The 20,258-nt window shown below is 42.5% G+C and overlaps 2 protein-coding genes across 2 annotated transcripts in view; both read right to left on the bottom strand.

The window, feature by feature from the left end:
• Window positions 1–20,258, bottom strand: part of LOC135743641 (adhesion G-protein coupled receptor G2-like) — a 115,115-nt gene that overhangs the window by 51,303 nt on the left and 43,554 nt on the right. The window lies entirely within an intron of this gene.
• On the bottom strand, window positions 912–19,209 carry LOC135743876 (adhesion G-protein coupled receptor G2-like). Its single transcript, XM_065261753.1, has 13 exons — window positions 19,133–19,209; window positions 18,680–18,762; window positions 17,845–17,887; window positions 17,497–17,626; window positions 17,151–17,267; window positions 12,497–12,613; window positions 12,364–12,409; window positions 12,081–12,178; window positions 11,845–11,963; window positions 11,170–11,438; window positions 5,794–5,899; window positions 2,660–2,940; window positions 912–2,232 (listed from the first exon to the last, which is right to left on the bottom strand). The coding sequence occupies exons 1-13, from the start codon at window positions 19,138–19,140 to the stop codon at window positions 2,147–2,149; spliced, it is 1,503 nt and encodes a 500-aa protein (XP_065117825.1). The 5' UTR covers window positions 19,141–19,209; the 3' UTR covers window positions 912–2,146.

Below are 20,258 nucleotides of genomic sequence, written 5' to 3' on the forward strand. Positions count from 1 at the left end.
TAACTTTAGCAGTCAGTGCACATGGTAGGCTAACAATTCCTGGCTGTTAAATATATATAAATATAAAACGTCATTTATATGATATGAAGCAAACATTACTGTGACACTTAGTTCTCTAAATCTTTGTTTTATTTAAGAATATTGAGTATTTTTGTTTACTTATTGATGTTTATTTATAATTTATTTAAAGTGACATTGTACTTGGGAAAAACATGTCTGGATTATTTTGATAATTTAAGTTTGGTCATTTTTTTTCTATTTTGCTATTCAATAAAAGTTTGCACTTTCAAATGTGTAATGTGTGTTGGCTAAAGCTGTGAAGATTTTACTTTCTGCTATTAAGTTATATGTTTGGTAATAAAAAATTAAACTGGCAAAAACAAACGCAATTCTGAATGAAACAGAGAGAGGTCACAGATTTCGGTAGGCTGTTGTTACTGTCCGTCAGATTGTGTGACCCTGCTGTATGTGTGTAAGTGTTAACACCAGGTCAAAATGCATTTGATGATATATTACAGATGAGATTAGACATCACCAGAGTAAATTTGGGTAACATTATTGTAATTCTGGATGAAACATAGAGAGGTCACCGATTTCGGTAAGCTGTTGTTACTTAGGGTGACCATACGTGCCATTCTTCCCGGACCCGTCCTGTCCAGGATTTCGGGTGCGTCTTTTGGAACTCGTATATGTCGAACGCATACGTCATAGAGGATTATTATTATTATTATTACAGAAAAACAACCGTTACATTTTAAGGTAAGAATGAAACAACGATTGTATATCTTATGTTTTTAACTGAATGGCGTATGCGGTCAACAAATACGACTTCCGGAAGACGCACCGAAATCCTGGACGGGATGCGTCCGGGAAGAATGGCACGTATGGTCACCCTATGTTACTCTCTACCAGATTGTGTGACCCTGCTGTATGTGTGTAAGTGTTAACATCAGGTCAAAATGCTTTTGATGATATATCACAGATGAGATTAGACATCACCAGACTGAATTTGGGAAACATTATTGCAATTCTGAATTGCAAGTTGCGAGCAAACGCAAAAAGTTTCTCGGGGAATGCAAAAAGTTTCTCAGGCGGACGCAAAAGGTTTCTCGGGGGAACGCAAAAGTTTTGCAAGAGATCGCAAAGTTTCTCGGGGGAACGCAAACGTTTTGCGAGAGAACGCAAAAAGTTCTCGGGGGAACGCAAAAGCTTTAAAAAAAATTTACCCTCTCATCCCAAATATTGTCCACCACCATGTCCTCTTACGGGCTCCGTACTCTTTGTCATTCAAATGTCAAGTTATGATCTCCATGTAAGCGAAAAGACGTCGTAAATCTTCTAGGTGTTTTTGTGAGATCCTGGTCCTCGAGTACCCCCTTCCAGAAAGTTATAGATGTCTAACACACCTGATTTTACTTAACAGCTTGTTAGGGAGACTTGTTATCCATTCTGGAAGGAGACTGATTAGTTGTATCAGGTGTTTTAAATGAGGAGACATCTAAAATTTTCTGGAAGGGGTACTCGAGGACCAGGATTGGGAAACACTGGAGGGGATAGAAATACAAACAACCCGGTGACACAGCGCTCGACTAATGCTGGTGGAAGTAGAAATACACAGCTATGACTCAAAGTGAAAAATTTGTGATAAATTCAACATCACACCATTCATATATGGTAAAAATACCATTATTTACAATATTTATCAACATGTTTATATGTTGAGTATACAGTAAGTCTCAAAAGGCAAATGAAAAGACAAAAAAAAATTACTTCGACTTAAAAACTACAGAAATGAATGTACTAGAAGAAGTCGTCATGTATATAATAAAATAAATGTTTTTAAATTTCCCAAAACAACACATTAGCATTTTTCAATATTCAATTAAACAACCATAAACTATGTATTAAGTAATCTTTTTAAGGATTTTAAGTTTAATGCCCTGCTGAAAAAAAGCATGGGAATTAAGCTGGTCTATGCTGGTTTGATGCTGATATAGCTGGTGCTAATGCTGGTGCTGGTTTAGCTGGTGTTCACTAGCAAACCAGCACCAAAACAAAATGCTGGTCTTGCTGGTATGCTTTTTTTTCAGCAGGGTGTTGTTTTAAGTGATTTACTAAAACTTGTTTTGATTTAAGTGATTTAAGGTTAGGTGTCAGTGGTTGTAGTCCTCTTTTCTTCTTGCTGTTTTTTAGTCCTCCCTGTCAGACACATCCACAGAAAGATGTAAAACCCTGCCAAAATAAACAAGAATGATCAAATTGATGCAAGTTTCGGCTTGATCTCCTGAGAACTGCCCATATTAGGCTATACGAGTTGGCTAATTTGTATGAATTTGTACGAATTTAATCATGCAAAAACATTTGATTATCATAAAAAAACAATACGGATACCCCAACATCACAGGGGTCAAGACAAATCGTACAAAAATGTACAAATAAGGTCTTACCAATTTATACGAATTAGCCACCTTTGTAAAAATCATACGATTTGCCATGAGATAACATTGCGAGTTCAGTCCAGCATCTTTCCAAGTTTCTAAGTATGCTGCTAAGAATTAAAGTCTCCACTAAATGCATAAATGCAAATTTAAATGATTGAATGCATTTAAAATTGTGCAAAAAAAGTTAGCAAATATACTTTTGCCGTAGGTGATCCTACCTTGTGTTGAGTTGAAGATGCAGAAGAGGTAGAGAATAGGATAGTTTGTATATCCAGAAGTGAAAAAGGCCAAACCCCACGTGGTCCCCAGCAGACACATTAAACCAAGAACTGTGCTGGCACTCTTGCAAGCGGTTTTGCTCTTAGGTCTGTTGTCTGATTTTTGTAGCTTAAAGATTAATCTGGACACTACGATCAGGATTACAGAGTTGAACAGGAATACAAGGATAAAGTACGAAATGTTCACAGTATAAAGGATGACACCATCTGTTGTCCAGCAGCTGTATTAAACAAAATAAACATGTTTGAAGGTTTAAATAGTTTCAGAGATGTGTGGCACTGAGTAAGAACAGTACAGTTTAAGGAAAAGTCAAATGTCAAAATTGTATTAATATTTACAGTATGAAGGCTCAAAATCGATTGGCTTATTAAGGAGAGGTGTGCTATGACTTTCATAAGTGATCGGACGCACAATCTTCACACAGGTCAAAAAATCACCATAGATTTAACAATGTGAACAACTTTTAAGGTTCATAGCTCTGAGTGAGGATTTTGTATAAACGTGTGGTTTAGTGCATTTGAAGAGACTCTGTGGCATATCTCGCAATGGGGAGCAAATTGTACCCCTGGGGTGAAAGCGGTGGACAAAATTTCCCATAGACAAACAACGGGGCAAAAATATAGATTGTGACGAACTTTGACTGGTCATCGCTCTGAGGGTGGATTTCACAGAAACGTGTGGGCTTCTACATTTGAAGAGATTGCTTTAGGCTCTTTTAGAACATACCTCAGATTTGAAGTTCACTTGTGCATATGTATAAGTGCTTACCGACTGTTCATGGTAAATTGATAAATGGGAATACACATCATTTATTTTACATTTTGCATCATGCAAGGAAACCTATTATTTGCATAGATCTGATAAATGTGTGCCGTATTATAACAGGTTTTTTTGAATGCGCGTGTCACAGGTAGGGGTGGACCCAGATGTTAATAAGGTCACGCCCCTTTCTCCACCTCGAGGAGATTCCCAAAGCCACCCCAATGACCGGACACACAAGGTAAGCATAAAATTAAAATTTACTTTATTTAAATTACTTAAAATAATAAATAGGAGAGGGAGGAAAGGGAACTTAAAAAAACGGCCTCTTCAGGCTCTCGTTATTTTCCCCCGGCTGGATTTCACACAGTTCTTCTTCGTGTCGCTCATTTTCTCTATCTCCTCCACAGGTAACAACTGGCAGAGAGACAGTTAATTTGACGTGGATGGTTCTCACCTCTTGACTGGGCTCAGCGTACCGTAAGTACGAGCTTCTTCGATCTCTCCTCAGATTATTCACTCTCTCTGTTCTTCTCTCCACAGGTATCGACTTGGACACAAAAGCACAGTTACTTTGCTTTGAATGGCTCTCACCTCTCGGCTGGACACAGCATACCGTGAGTACAGATTTCTCTGCTCTCTCCTCAGGTTATTCACTCTCTCTCTGCTCTTCTCTCCACAGGTATTGTAGCAAATGGGCGAAGCGTCCGATGTAGTAAGCAGTCCCTACGTGGTGTCGGGGGCGAACCCTCTCAACTGCTGGGTGATGGCAGGGGGGTGGGATAACACAACGTCTCACCGGGCCGAGCGCTGCCCTTTCCTCACTGCCGTCAGGCGTTCGAACTCTGGACAGGGGCGCCCCTTTGTAGAGGCCACGGGACGATGGAATCGCTTCACCTCTCTCTCTGCAACACAATACTCATGCAATTTAAAGTGCCAATGATGATAGCCCCAGATCGTACTCACACCGCTGCTGCTTCTCCAGCTCTTTACTGCCACTCTTCACACTCGCCCGATGTCTAGGCGGGGAAAAGATCGTCCCGGGGCACCGTGCTACTTTCAGAGGTCTGAAGCACGCTCACAACATATGCTGCATTGGATCAAGCTAGGGCCAGCAGCCTCTTTGTCTTCCCTTAACGAAGTGCGTGAAGGCGGGGGTCTGTCAGACAGGACACACAGCAATACACAGCAACCCACAGCAATATACTGCACCACGTCAAAATTAAAGGTTTTCACAGCACAAAGACTCACCCACCACGCTCAGTGTACAAAAAGGACACCCGTCTTCCTTTACTTCACTTTGGTCAGATCTGGCGATAAAATATGCGGCCCAGCTAGTGGTGTCGTCGTTGTGACTGCTTCGGTAAATACCCGTTCGGCTCGCCCACCACGCTATAATAGGGGTAGGGCCGCCCTCCTTGTCCTGGAGGAATCTAACATACAGCTAGATCAATACACAAGGTACTTGCAACTTACACTTGGTACTCACAACAATGCCGTTTTCAATCCCCGTTTTCTCTTGGTCTCAATTCACCAAATATTCCGTTGGCTTCTCAACCTTTAAGGTTCGCGATGTCTTCACAAACGCACTATTCCAGCCAGCAAAAGCTCTCTTCGGGGTGCTCCTTTTACTCTCTCTTCCCGTCCTGCCTTTCTTTCGCCTCTCGTGGCTCCTGTCCTCTTTCCGCGCGCTTCATAGCGCAGCCCGGATCAACAGAGCCTACGGGCTCTTCAAAAGGTGCGGATCATCTTTCTGCCTTAGGCAGAGGAGCTTTCCCCGTGTCGATCGCCTCTCGTGTCTGACATCCCTCTCTTTGTGTTTCAGCAGAGCTATTTATTCATCTCCCTTTCCCACAGCCTCCAATCACACTTCGCTTACTTAACTCTTCTCACCTGTGGCTCGTAAAGCCCTGATTATGTAATCCTGGAAACCAGGAAGTGAGAAGGTCCGTCCTCGTATGTGGCCCGGTGGGGAAACCTTCCGGGCGGAACCAAAACTTCCCTAACTTTGGTTCCGCCCTTAAAAAGATTGTCACCTTGTGACACGCGCATCATGCAAGGATGGAGATATTTGATTACGTGAATAGATCTGACCACTATAATATGAGCCATCACTGAATGAATTTGACATTATTTTACATTCATATATCCATATATAACAAATTCTTTAGAGCTGAAGAAATCCTTTTGACATTTGAAGTCATAAATAAGTTTGAGTTGGTTAAATTCTTCTGCTATGGGCTGTTAAAGTGCATGCAGCATTAAGAAAATACATTTTCTATATCAAGTGCAAAATTATAATAAGAGGACTTACAATGCATTTGTTTGATTGGTATCTGATAATGTGATATTTTTGGTACCATACACAGATCCACTGCTATGAACTAATAGCAAGCATCCAACAAGAAGAGCCGGGACTCCTGTCAAGAGGGAAAGATTACAAAATCAGCCACATTTCAAACTTCCAATTTGTGTTTAGAAATTGCCAACACTTCAGACAACAATCTAAACAAGCCCTACAGGTATGTGTTGTTGTTGAAGTGTTGAATATCCTGTTAACAGACGCTGTAAAGCCTGTTCCCTTTCAGTCGGTCACTACGATGTCACGTCGTGACCGACGAATTGGGAACTCGATTAGAGAGACCAATCTGCTTCGTATACTACTAAAACGCCAATGAACTTGGCCTTGAGATATTTGCATAATGCTGGCGCCGGCCCTCCAGGTGCCTATATAAGCAGCAGGTGCAAATATGGAAATTAGCTTTTTCGCTTCGAAAGCCGGCATTATCTGCTACTGAGAAGCTACTTGCTCTTCTGGGAACGGTTGCGGAAGTTGATTGACAAGCAGTACTAACACAGCGGACGCTCGCAGTATTCCACGGCTCTGCATCTTTTTTGTTTTGAGTTTAGTGTGTGTGTTGCCTCTCCCTGTGCGCATCATCAGCTGAGCACCTAAAGAGTGATTTCCCTAAAAGAGTGATACGTGAGAGCTCTGTGTCTTTTTAAAGACAGCCACTCTCTCGTATGTGCGGAGATCAGCGTCCTTTTCAGGATAGCTTTTCGCCCGTGCGATCTTGGATGCGAGAAGTATAAGGGTTCCAGTGACGGTCACGAGCGCTGTCTTCGTGCTCAGGCATCGAGCACTCCGGGGCTGCGTTCGTGGAGAGTTTCTGTTCTCTCTGTGAGAGCATAACCCTCTTGGATTGCGAAGACGACTGTCGTTTCTACGGGAACGCTGTCCGCGCCTTTGCAGTGCTTACGCCGCCATGGTGCGGCTGTCAAGCGCTCGCAGGGCGCCCTTCGCGTCACTACGCTGAGTAGGACTGAGGATGCGTCCTCCACCTACCGGCCTTCTCATCCTCAGCCGGTTGAGGCTCCGGTGGAGACTGCAGAGTCGTGTTCTACGATGTCTGCCGAATCCATTGGACCTCCTTCTGGTCCCGTCACTTCTGCAGCATCAGAGGGGTGTCCATTTTTTCCTCCGAGGCAGAGTCGTTCCGGAGATGGCGGCCGTGCCCGCTCGAGCGGCGGAGACGGTAGAGTTGGAAAGGTTAACCCCTCTCTGCCCGAACCGTCCCGCCCACATGATTGGTACTTCGGAGCTGCTCGGGCCTCTCGGTCCTCTCCTCCTGTGCCTTTCTTTCCCGACGGCACGAAGAGCTGACGTGATTTGCGGCCGTCCGGCCGTTCAGCTTTCACCCCTCACCTCCCTCACCAACGGAGCCGCTAAGGGCGGGGACCCCTTCAGTGGAGCGGGATGCGTTCCTGGTTACGGACGCTGCCCATCAGGCATGCCGGAGAGGCGGCTTCGGCCCTGCACGCAATAACGTTGCTGCAGGCTCACCAAGGATTTACGAGGGAGGCCGCGACCTTCAGTCGTGCGATGTCCACCACAGTGGTTCAAGATCGCCACCTTTGGCTGTGTCTGGCTGACATGACAGACGCAGACGAGAACAACTTGAATGCTCCTGTCTCACAGACCAGCCTCTTCGGCGAGCCAGGGGAGTCGTACAGCTCCGCTGCGCAGACTGAGGCGATCTCCTAGGTCATGCCCCGGCGGAAGAGAGCTGCCCTTGGTCCACCACGCCGGCTCCTCAGTCTGCCTCTCGCCGTCGGCGTCCTGCGGCGACCACCTCCGTTCCCCTCCTCGGACCCCATCTCGGCAGCGCAGGGGAACCGGTCGTCAGCAGCTCGCCCCGCCCGCTTAGCCGCTTGCCGTGAAATTCGGGAGTTTAAGTGGCCAGTGAAGGGGGACCCGGATTGGCAGAGGATCACTCTTCAGGAGATGGAGCTCCTTCCCCCGATAGAGGGTCGGGTGGAAAATCCTTGGTTTGCATATGTTCCACCGGCTGTTTGGCCGGTACCCACTTAACCACACATAAGAGTGCATTCCTCTTCCCTCTCTAGGTCTCCGGAGGATCGAGAGAGCCGTGAGCGGGTTCACACCAGCTCCCCTACCTCTCCTCTATCGCCAGCGGGTGACCTGAGGAGTCCGAGCTCTACGCTGAGGAGACCGGACCACCAGCACCCTCATCGGAGCCTGCGCTCTCCGTAGAGGAGACCAGACGACCGTCACCCTCAGCGGGCTCAGGTCAGTGTCACACACACATACTGTAGATGTTTATGCTGTCACAGCAAACGCACCGGCAGTCCCACCTGTCTCGCTTCGCTGCCCCACCGCGGGTACTTCGGTAGTGTCGTTATTTCTCCTCGTACAGTGCCTGGGTGCTTGGCTTCAGTTCCCAGCCCGTTTCGTTGGGTTTTACGCACGATCCGCCTCGGTTACGAATCCGGCACTCCCCAAAATTCGGGCTTTCGTTTCACTGTGGTGAAAGCGTCCGATGCACATGTACTGCGTGCAAAAGTCGATATCCTGTTGGCGAAGGATGTTCGAGCCGGTCCCTCTTACCGAGATGATGATGATAGGGTTTTTCCAGCCTTTATCTCATAGTACCCAAAATACACGGTGGGTTACGATCGATTTGATTTACGCACCGGCTCTACGAAGGTGTTCTTTTTGGATGATAATGCCGAGGCTCGTATTTCAATATTCAGATCGGTTTGCAGCCTTAGACCTGTAGACGTGTACTTTATGTATCCATCTCCCCTCGCTTTAGACCGTTTTTTCGCTCTGCGTCGTGGGGTGGGCATATTAATACTAAGTACACTATTCGAGCTGTCTCTCTCTCTCCGTGTCTCCATGTGCTAGTCACCTGTCGCATCTCGCTCGTCATCTCCTCCTTTGGAGTCAGAAGCATATGAGGTCCCTTCGTGCCATTTTCTTCCCGGGTCGCTCAATACAGCGGCAGACGCGCTTCCCGAGCTGCGCCCCCGGCGAATGGCGACTCCACCCCCAGACGGTCCTGCTAATTTGGATGAAGTTCGGTCGTGCGTAGATGAATCTGTCTGCGTCGCCGGACGATACCCACTGTCGCCTATTTTATTCACTAACCGAGGGCAGCCTCGGCGTGGATACGTTGGCACACAGCTGGCCGCGGGGGATGCATAAATACGCACCCCTTTCAGTGAGCTTTATCGCGCAGACACTGTGCGAAGCCAGGCAGGACGAGGAGAGCCTTTTTATTAATCGTCTGTACTGGACGACTAGGAATTGGTTTTCATAGTTAATGCTCCTCGCGACAGCCCTCCCTGGTGGATTCCCCTGAGGAAGGACTTTCTTTCTCTAGGAAGGGGCACATTTGGCACTCGCGCCCCGACCTGTGGGATCTCCATGTATGGTCGTTGAGCGCGCGCAAGGTTTAGGTGATTTATCGCAAGCGGTATCTAACACCATCGACGCGGTTCGAGCACCGTCCACAAGACGGGCACACGCGCTTAATGAAACCTTTTTCGTCACCTGGTGCTCTTTGCAACGCGAGGACCCCAGAGAATGCCCATTAACATTGTGCTTTATATCTTCTACATAGGTTAAATGGTAGGCTGTCCCTTCGCCATTAAAGTTGATATCGCCGCTATTTCTGCTCGTCACTCACTCACTTATCAACGGCAGATCAGTTGGCCAGCATGATTTGGTTATTACATTTTAAGAGGCGCTCGCAGGCTAAACCCCTCGCGCCCTCCCTCTATTCCTCCTGAGACCTGTCCATGGTGCTGAAGCCCTTCAGGTCCTCCATTTCAGCCTTTGCAGTCTGCGAGTCTGAAGTTTTTGTCAATGAAACTCTGACCCTGCTAGCATTGGCCTCCGTGAAGAGAGTAGGGAATTTACATGCATTCTCTGTTGACGATTCGTGCCTTTAGTTTGGTCCTGCTGTCTCACTGAGACCCAGACCAGGCTACGTGCCCAAAGTTCCCACCACTCCCTTCAGAGATCAGGTGGTGAGCTTGCAAGCGCTGCCCCCGGAGGAGGCAGACCCAACCGTGGCTTTGTTGTGCCCCGTACGCGTACTGCGACTCTACGTGGTTTGCACGCAAAGCCTCAGGACCTCAGACCAGCTCTTTGTTTGTTTTGGTGGCCAGCAGAAAGGGAAAGCTGTCACTAAGCAGAGGATGTCTCATTGGATAGTTGATTCTATCGCCCTGGCTTATAATCTTCAGGGTATTCCTTGCCCCTTTAATTTGAGAGCACACTCCACACGGAGTGTCGCCTCATCTTGGGCTCTCGCTCGTGGTTCCTCGCTAACAGACATCTGCAGAGCTGCTGGTTGGGCGACACCTAATACGTTCACTAGATTCTACAGTGTTCGTATCGAGCCTGTATCCTCTCGTGTTCTTTCCTCATCAGGGGGAGCACGGAGAGCAGTCTCGCAGGTCGGCTTGCAGCCTCCAACTGATGCTTCATAACTGTGTCAGTATGGAAGGCCTTCAGAACAAAAAATGCGTAATGGTTTGAATTGTTCTTCCTCCGCTGCCTTGGCAGCCTTTGTTGCGGAGCATTGGCTGTCAGCCTTTCACTAGCTGTATCCTCGCGAACCTACGTGTCTGGCTCGGGCTCCACATTGTGTCCCACCGGGTTCCTTTGTGAGTATTTTTCCGTGGGGTTAATCCTACCAGCCCACGTTTCCCTTAGCAGAGCTCTGCTTTGCTTACACAGCCACAGCTGTCTTATTCCTCAACTACGGTTGACTTTCGCCCACCATTAGCCCTTAACAGGGTGGTGGCTTCCGCAGCGTTCCTATACCGCTCAGATAGGGCGCTTCCCAGTCGCTGGCACTACTGTGGGGTTTTGGAACATCTAGTGCCCGGCCTTCTGCCTTAAAACCTATCTCCTCCTCCTTAAGTGGAACCGGAGGGCTTTACGCAGACACTGGAAGAGGTCAGCCCCTAGTGGCGTTTTGGTAGGGATTCCCAATTCACGTCCCGTCGCCACAGGGCTGCCCCCTGCTGTTTATCGGCCGGTCTCATTTTCCCGGCTTTCTCAGCGAAAAGAAGCTAATTTCCATATTTGCACCTGCTGCTTATATAGGCACCTGGCGGGGCGGCGCCAGCATTATGCAAATATCTCAAGGCCAAGTTCATTGGCGTTTTAGTAGTATACGAAGCAGATTGGTGTCTCTAAGCGAGTTCCCAATTCGTCGGTCACGACGTGACGTCTCCGTTCCCTCCTTCAGGGAACGAGGGTTACATCCGTAACCGAGATGTTTCTTGATGACTTCTCTGCTTCTTGCATTTCTTTACACACTAGGCTACTGTACATATCATGTAATAGAAAAACATTGATTATATTTCTCACCCCATCCAATCAGAGAGAGCTTGACCATGTAGTGCTTGATGGGAATGTTGAAGACCCTGACCAGAAGAAGATAGAGGTGCAGAGCTTCAATGGCCATCCAGGTGAAACAACACAACAGACTGTAGTGTATCATCACAGCAATAAACACACAAACTTCATTTATATTCAGTGTGGCGGCCCATTCACTGAGCATGAAGCTGATGTTGAGGAGAAACAGAGCAGCACTCAGAGACACATGGATGCGTCTGGACACTTCTTTCCTGGCATTACTGAAAAACACACAGTAACCATTTATAAAAGTTTGTTAGACACAATCATGTCCAAATGTCTCACATTGCAAATCTATATTTAATAAAGTCGCTCATGTTCTGTAAATGTTAACAAAATTAAAACTTTTGTACAATCTGTTTTCTGCAATAGTCATAGTCATTTATATGCAAACTAAAGGTCTTTTCTGCACTCTTTTCTACAACTTTTCTACCTTTTTTTTCTGAGAGTGTGTAGTGGTCTTAGACTTTTGGAGACCACTGCGTTACTATGACATAAATAAAAATTGCACTGTGGCTTTGAATTTTTCACATACACACATTTACTGTGGATGTAGCCCATTTATGAAAGTAATAATGTATATCAGAGATTTGGCAAACATTTAATTGAAAACATAAGGAACTGCACCTGTTGACAATATAGGACAATATGGAAACAGCAGAAAATATAGCAGACAGACTGCAGCCTATATAGCTGATGTATGACAAGATTTCCCACTGTTGTTCATCAATGTTCTTCATATCAATCTGTTAAGAGTGAATGGAGCACAAAGAGAGTCGTGATGTTTATGAGGATGATATAAATCATTCAATATTTACATTATTATTTAATGCATTGAATGGAAAGTCTCTATAGGTCCTCACCAGAAGCACAGCAAATGCAGTCATATGATCACAGGAACAATTCACAACATTATCACTGATCTGTTTGGTGATACACCCGTCATTTTTCCAGGTGTTTTCTTTTGAGTGACATGAAACAAATAAAAAACAACATGTATTTGATATTTTAACATAAAATGCCAATAACTGTCTAACCTACAGATATATACCAGCATGCAGTTTTCAAAAAATGACATAAAGATGAGTGAATAATGATTCAATTATTATTTATTTTTGGTAAAATATTCATTTTTCTGCTACCTACCTGCACTGTTTTCATCATAGAACTGACATGAATATATGGTGTTTATCTATCAACATCAACACACACAAAAAAATTAGAGTTAACAACGTTTTTCTGTAGGAATGTGAAAAAGTGTTGTCAGTGTTACACTTACAGTTTTCTTATTTACTGGGAACTGTATTATAAGTCGATTGGTCAAATTCACAATGTGACGCCCAGGAACTTCAATCCGTACGACTTTAGATATTATAGTTGGGTTTCCAGGTTGAAGCTGTCAAAATTACAATATTTACATTAAACAGCAGGCAGATTTATATAAGATACAGAGAGTTAAAATAGAGACAGAGGCTGTGTCTCAATCAGTTCCCTAGTTCCCGAGGTTGTGAATCATTATATCGTGTACGCAGGTTCGGGCACTGGTAAGGACCATGCTCACTTTACATTGGGACACTGTTCACTTATTTCCTGTGACATGAGCTTAAGCGCATTGTGATCATTAACAGCTGTTATTCGTCAACAATCGTCAAAAACAACATCTTTCTGGCTTAATTTTTAAAACACTTGTTAAAGTACATTATAAAAACACTTTCATTATTCTCTTACATATTACATTTAAATAATAAGTAGACTGCGGTCCTTTCCTGTCTAGCAATGTGTGTTTATATTAAAACTAAAACAAACGTTTGTCTGTTCTGTCACATTTCATGAAGTTTATTGAGTTGGCTCACATTATTTTGATTGGAGAGCTTCAGAAAAGGTCACGTGATTTCCTGTAAAGGAACATGGACCATCGATGCTTGCTGGTTTTGCGTTGCATTGTGGGAATTTTTAAGGAACTTACATTCCAGTGCATTAGTATTTTGCGATTAAGACAGCCCTTAAAATGGCCGACTCCCTAATGCTGCATACAACCGCGTTTCAGGCGTCAAAATCGCATCTACTGCGCCTAGTTTGCCGCTTGAACAGTTTGAATGCAAAAAGCAAGAATTTGGCCACGCCAAACGCCTCATCTGCGCCGTGGGACCTCCAGACGTGCATCAACGCGTCTTCACATTGACTTATGCTGCGTTCCAAGCAGGTTTTTAAACCCGTGAATTACGACTTCAAAACCACGACTCACGACTCTATGCGTTCCAGGCAGCCTGTAACCCGTGTTTTTACAACCTTCTACCTGTGAAAGTGCAGTGGAACGGCAGTCAAACTCGTGACTTCCCACCCGTGAAACTCGTACTAGATCGATGTACTCCCAGTTCAGAGTCGTGAGTCGTCGTTTTGAAGTCGTGATTCACGGGTTACCGGTTGCCTGGAACGCAGCATTAATATTGAAATCACTTACGCTTCACGCCTCTACCGTGGCTGGTGTAAATGCAGACGCAAATTCGCGTGAAATGCAAAAACCACCATTCGTGCGTACTGCGCACGACATTCAATTTGCGCCATTCGAGCAAACTAGACGCGCAAATGAGGCAGAAACGCGTCTACCACGCCAAACGCCTCATCCGCACCGTGGGACCTCCAGATGCGCATCAATGCGTCTTCACATTGACTTAACATTGAAATCACTCGCGCTTCACGCCTCCACCTTGGCTGGTGTAAATGCAGACGCAAATTCGCGTGAAACGCAAAAAGCACCATTTGCGCGTACTGCGCACGACATTCAATTTCGAGCGAACTAGATGTGCGAATGAGGCGGAAACGCGTCTACCGTGCCACGCCAAATGCCTCATCCACGCGTCTTCACATTGACTTAACATTGAAATCACTCGCGCTTCACGCCTCTACCGCGGCTAGTGTAAACACAGCATAAGGGTTCACTTGCATTATATTTCTCACTGGGTGTAGAGGGTCCAAAACAGGGTGGTTTGATATTGAGAGCTCACTCAGTAAAGTTCCTTTAGCACATCTGATTTTCTTGAAAGTCGCTTTCAGTAACCCCATCACAATTAATGCTGTCAAGGCATGACAAGTCGACCCCAGCTTACCTCAACTTTTACTTCTATTTGTGATAACTATGACTTCCTGCAGGGGACTGTAGACCCAAATTTTTGTGTTTGGGCACATAGAGGTCTCAATACTTTACATGATCTATTCAAGGGGGACAATTTAATGTCATTTGACCAATTACCACCAAGTAAAGTTGAGAGACCTTAAGCATATGCAGTTGAAATTTTTGCACAGAGCTCACATTTCACCTTCGCAGAGGCACAAGTTTAAAGAAAACTGCTCGCCAGTGTGCCTGAAATGTAAAACAGAGGAAGGAGATCTTATTCACTTTTTCTGGTCTTGTAGGGAGATTCAGAAGTTTGGGGTTATGGTTAAACAAGAACTTAATGCTATCTTATGCTATCTTATCCATTAATATAAGGGGTGGGCGGATCCGATATTCAGTATCGATATTAGTCTAATATTGGCAAAAATGGCTGGATTGAATATTGTAGAAGTCGGGGACTACAATCCGATCTGATACCAACATGGACCTTAACTGTCATGACAACTTGGCGTAAAGCACGACTTGCTGAGCAACATAAATTTGCACAAAGTTACACTTTAAATTGTCCAAAGTTTCACCTTACATTGTATTTTACATTTTTGTGCTTACTAATTAAAAAAGTTGCTACTAGCCTGTTTGAAACATTTAAATAAAAATGAAGCAGCGGTATTGCACAAGGTTTCATTGAGTCATGAATTTGCACAGTCAATTGTTGCACAGTAAAATGTTTGAAATCTGTTGCTGTTTAAGCATGATTGATTTTTGTACGGCTAACAAATGTGTTATTTGCACCTTAATTGATTAAAAGGGCGATAGAGATGGTATTGGATCGGTATCGACAGATACACAAGGTTGTGGTATCGACATCGGTATCAGCCATTAAAAGTGGTATATCTGTATCACCCACAGTGTTTGGAATAACGCCGTTTAAAAGAACGGCGTTACGTAACGACGTTCATTTTTCAGTAACGGGCTAATCTAATTAATTACTTTTCCCGCCGTTACAACGCCGTTAACGTTACCGGACGTTAAATGCGGTGCGTTACTATGCACTGACTTCAAACGCAACCCTGGCTCACACAGCTAGTGAGGAGGTAGGTTAATAACGAGATAAGCGATTATGATTGGCTAAGGCAGAGTAATGTGTTTCATGGTAGCCAATCAGAGCCAATGTTGTTATACACATGCCAGCGCACGCGCCTGCGGCGACACACACACAGGGCGAATTCCAATCGAAAGTGATGATCACTATGCCCTATTCCCTTCGAAGATCAAATCTCTTGATGTATAAACTCTAGATAAAGTTGCGCAATGTTGTCTGATAATGTGGCTAATTAAAATACACTTGGTGATAAAATACAGCGTCTTTTTCTGTTTATTTGGATTTTACATCCCCTTCGCGAAGTGCCCTTCAAGGGCGCACAAACGGCATTTGGAATTTACCCACACACACGCAACAGCTAAACAGAGATTCGCGGCAGCAGAAGAGATGGCGAGTCAGGAGGAGCAATCCGATGAAAAGTTGCCATTTTCAAGGTGGAGATATAAGCACTACTTCAAATTCATTATGGTCAAAGCAAGAACGTGCATGTAATGTGTACATTATGTCCGGGAGCGAAGACTTTGTCGACATCCGTTGTAAGCAACTCTAATTTAATGAATCATATTGTTAAATGAAGAAAACGAAATACAGCAGCCTATGTCTTCCAGACTATTTATCTCAGTTTGATTTATTTAATTTGCTACAGTTATTGCAAACACACTTTATATTATTTAACTGTTTACTTTTGAAGAAAATACCTGAAGTACAGAATGTCTACCAGACCAGTTGTCTGACATTGGGAGTTTGATTTATTTAATTAAGAATACGACTACAGAGCAAACACACTTTTTGTTGTATAAAGTTAACTTTTTGTGAACAAAACACTTGGAAGTACAGGTTGTTTACTTGACCAGTTGTCTCAGGTTGAGAGAGTTTTATTTCATTTAGTTTGCTGAAGTTAAATGCACTTTATATGGTGTAACTGTTTACTTTTCTTACAAAGATAATACTTGAAGTGTAGGATAAAACTCTTGCTGTCTGTTGACGTGCAATAAATATGGAAAGTTATGTATGAACACCTGTCTGTTCTACTCATTTCAACTGACATGTGAAAACTGCTAAAAAAATACAAATTCTTTGACATATAGCAACTTTTTTTAACCGTAACGCAAATAGTTACTTTCCCTGGTAACGAGTTACTTTTATTATAGAGTAATTCAGTTACTAACTCAGTTACTTTTTGGAACAAGTAGTGAGTAACTATAACTAATTACTTTTTTTAAGTAACGTTCCCAACACTGATCACCCAGCACTAATTAATATTGCCTACGATGTTTCATTAGATTATCTAACCTGTGCGTCTTATAATAAAGATGTCCTGTTTTATAGAAGGTGCTCATGATGCTCTGGTCTATGATGTTGAATTAGAGCTCAGCCTCAAGTCACATGCTTTTAACAAATTTACTGACCTATACACACTCATTTGGGTGGCGCCCCAGACACACACACACACATGACACACACAACAAACTCAATTTAGATTTTTTTTTTTAAATAAGTAATAACATGACTAACTGTGAAATAGTACAACTAAACTATTTTATTTTGTATTAATTTGATATTTAACCTTTGGTAAATTGTCAAAGTAGCTTTCCTCTCTGGCCAACTTTTGACCAGCTCGCACTGTCCCTGACTACTGAACAAGGGAGCTGGTTGAGATGCAGCCAAAAATTCAGTTTTCATTCAGCAGAACAATAAAGAATTCAAATAACTCACAGTGAATTGCTCATCAGAATCGTAGACAGCTACACCAACTTTATGCTCTGCTTTTCTGATATTTAGGAAAAGCTCCACTGGGATCAATATAAGTGGTGCTTTTGGATCATTAAAAAGCTACAATGAATTGAAATTCATATTTGGGTTAAAATGAGATTAAATCGTATGCTATTAAACTTTTAAAAACTTTTTTTAAAATAAAAAACCTTGTAAATTGAAATAAGTGTGTACAACTTTTGTTTTCATTATAATATGATGTCTTCAGTATTTTTGGCCTTTGTTCTTATGTGTGTTTTTAAGTTTCCATGTTTTGAGGTATGTAATGATTTTTGTGAAAGATTCTTACCTGTGAAGTGTTGATTAGACCATATGCCCTTCTTACATTTATCCTAACCACAGCCATAAGACCTCTGAATTTGTCAAACGTAGCATTAAATGCAAGTTTTATAATGTTGTTTTTATCATCTTTTGGCTGACTGCATAATGATGACACCAACAGGGATTAAAACAAGTCAACACCAAGACCACAAAAACACTAGTCAACATTTAAAGTGGATCAAAACCATTCATAAAAGTTGTCTTAAAACCAATACCAAATACCCGTTCTTGGCAACTTTTTTTCTTGACAAAATGTTTTGGATCCACTTGAAATGTTGACTAGTAGTATATTTAAAATGTAAAAAAAGGCATTTACCTGTTGTAGCTTTTTATGATGTTGCCATAGTTTTGACTTGCCTCTGCAACAGATAATGTTGTGACAAAAACATCTTTAGGTTTGTGTAGTTTGGTAATGATTTTTAAATTTAAACGCACAATTTAATCATTTAATATATGATTTCTTTCTCCTCACGGCATCATGTTGACTTCGTACTTATTTCTATTATTTTCATTGCTGTTTACCTGTTGCAGATTGTCAATGTTTCTTAGTTTTTTAACATTTCTAGACTATCTATTTTCTTAGTTTAAAAACAAAAAATTTATTTTGAATTTAATTAACTGGTTGACCATTTTTGTTACAATTGATGTCACACTCTGTAAACAATTATTATGTGCCTTGGTAGATTGAATAAAATAAATGTAAACTATAAAAAAAGAATTCTTGTTTTTTTTTAACCAAAATTTGAGTTAAAATTTTAAAAAGTTTGAAATTAAACCTACTAATGTTTAATCCACTAACATTTTTAAGAAGGAAGTGAATTTGGAGTTGAAACTACATGAATGATTTTGGTAGACATAACAAAGGCACTGAATTTGTCGCCTGGCTTCGCCCTCCTACGTGCTTTCGCTTAATTTTCAGTACAACGTCTGGGACTGCTGTGTAGAGTTTGTTTTCTCCGGCAAAAATCTGCAGGTCCAATCAGCGAACAGGGGGGGGGGGGGGGTGGCTAAGAACGATGAGGTTGAGGTCGCGCGCCAGACTGAGTGACATACGTCACGACCAAACGTTAGCGATTGGTTATGGCAGAGTGACTCTGAGCAGATCCAATAGTTTTAAACTTGTTTTAAACAATAACATTTTGAGAACTTACCTGTTGTGTCACGCCCATTATTTCCCCCATCATCATTACCACACATCACAGTCAGAAATAGAAGAAGTGTTAAATATTCAGCGCTGTGAAAAATAAAGACAGACTGATAAACTATATGTTGTAATATAAATGTCCAGTAAGGGCTCAGAAGTAAGAATGACTCAGGCCAGTATGAGCAACAAAAAATGTCTTTGTTATTAGCAGTGCACCTTAATGTTATCATACCCTAGTGTTTATTATGAACTGAAGGTTTTATATTAATATGATAACAAACATTTGACCTGGGCAAGTAAAATTCTAAACTGATCTGGCTAGGCTTGCAGAAAACTACTGTTGAGCCACACAAATACATTTATGTAAAATGTCAAAGTAATTTAGATGCTCTTTGTAATTCTACTTTTACATTAGAAAGTAAGTTAGAACTATATGTATGTGTAGTGTTTATTCACTTACCGCATCATTTTCTACGTTGTGGAGGTTGAAGTTGTGAAGCTTTGTGTGACAATTTTTTAATTCATATGCTATATTATAGGTGAACAATCAAACACAAATCTTGTGGTTTTGGACACACACCCACTGAGCTCCTGTAATGACAGATCCTGGTCATCACATTTGTTTGTCTGCTTTCTAGTTAACATACATTTTAATGAAAGAAAATCAAGCGCATGCCTGTGTAGCACACGCGTCTACAGTCTCATAAAACACACTTTCTAATACCTTGGACCAGATCAGAAGTCTATGTTCGCTCTTGAGCCAGCGTTGCAGCAAGACAAGGGAAAAGACGACAAGAGACAGAACTATGATTTAAAAGGTGAGTATTTTCTTTCTTTTTATGTTTTCTTGTATTAAACTGTTTCTTGAAATAAACAAGGGACCAAACAAAAAGCAGTGAATGAAACAATAATGTATTTCACAATAACACCCCTTTGTTAATAAACTCCTTTAAATGAAACCGTTCAGTTATTGACTCTTTGTGTGTTATTTATTTCCTTAGTTATGTATAAAATATTTATGTATTTAGTATATTTAATTTGCTACTATGAATTTAGTTATTTATTTTGTTCTATTATTTAATTAACTTTAGTATTCCTAATTCACTCAGTTCAATTTTCTAGCTTGGTTTGGTTAGCTGTATACCTTTGAACACACTTTTCTTTTACAAACAGATGGTATGACCCATTTACACAAATCACAGCTTCATAGCAACTTGTGCTCTCTTTTCAGAACAGCTTCAATAGAAGAAAACGAATAAAACAAAAAATAACAAAATAACAGCAGAAACAATGCCCAATAAAGTGCAAAATGACACAGAATCAGAGTCCTTTTCAACCGACTGGAATGTCTTTGGAATAAACTCAAGCAACTTAACAAGAGTTTAACTCAGTGTTCCTTCGTACTCCTGTTTCAATGTTCAGTTAGTGTAAGGAGCGCAAACACACAGTTCCAAGATGAAAAATGCAAAAGGGAAAACACAGTTCTTGTTCACAGAATAAGTGAGATCCTACCACTTTGAAGAAACAATCAAATATACAAGCTCGAGAAAACCAGGTTGGCTCGCCAGTCTCCACCAATACTGAGC

This window comes from Paramisgurnus dabryanus, chromosome 2, assembly GCF_030506205.2.
Source record: "Paramisgurnus dabryanus chromosome 2, PD_genome_1.1, whole genome shotgun sequence".
Taxonomy (NCBI): domain Eukaryota; kingdom Metazoa; phylum Chordata; class Actinopteri; order Cypriniformes; family Cobitidae; genus Paramisgurnus; species Paramisgurnus dabryanus.

Bases quoted from the DNA above. Each gene is read 5' to 3' on its own strand.
- LOC135743876 (XM_065261753.1), bottom strand. The intron at 17,627-17,844 runs GTAAATGCCTTT...ATCATTATGCAG, and splicing joins ATCATAAAAAGCTACAACAG to TCAGCCAAAAGATGATAAAA. The intron at 5,900-11,169 runs GTGAGAAATATA...CCCTCTTGACAG, and splicing joins GCTCTCTCTGATTGGATGGG to GAGTCCCGGCTCTTCTTGTT.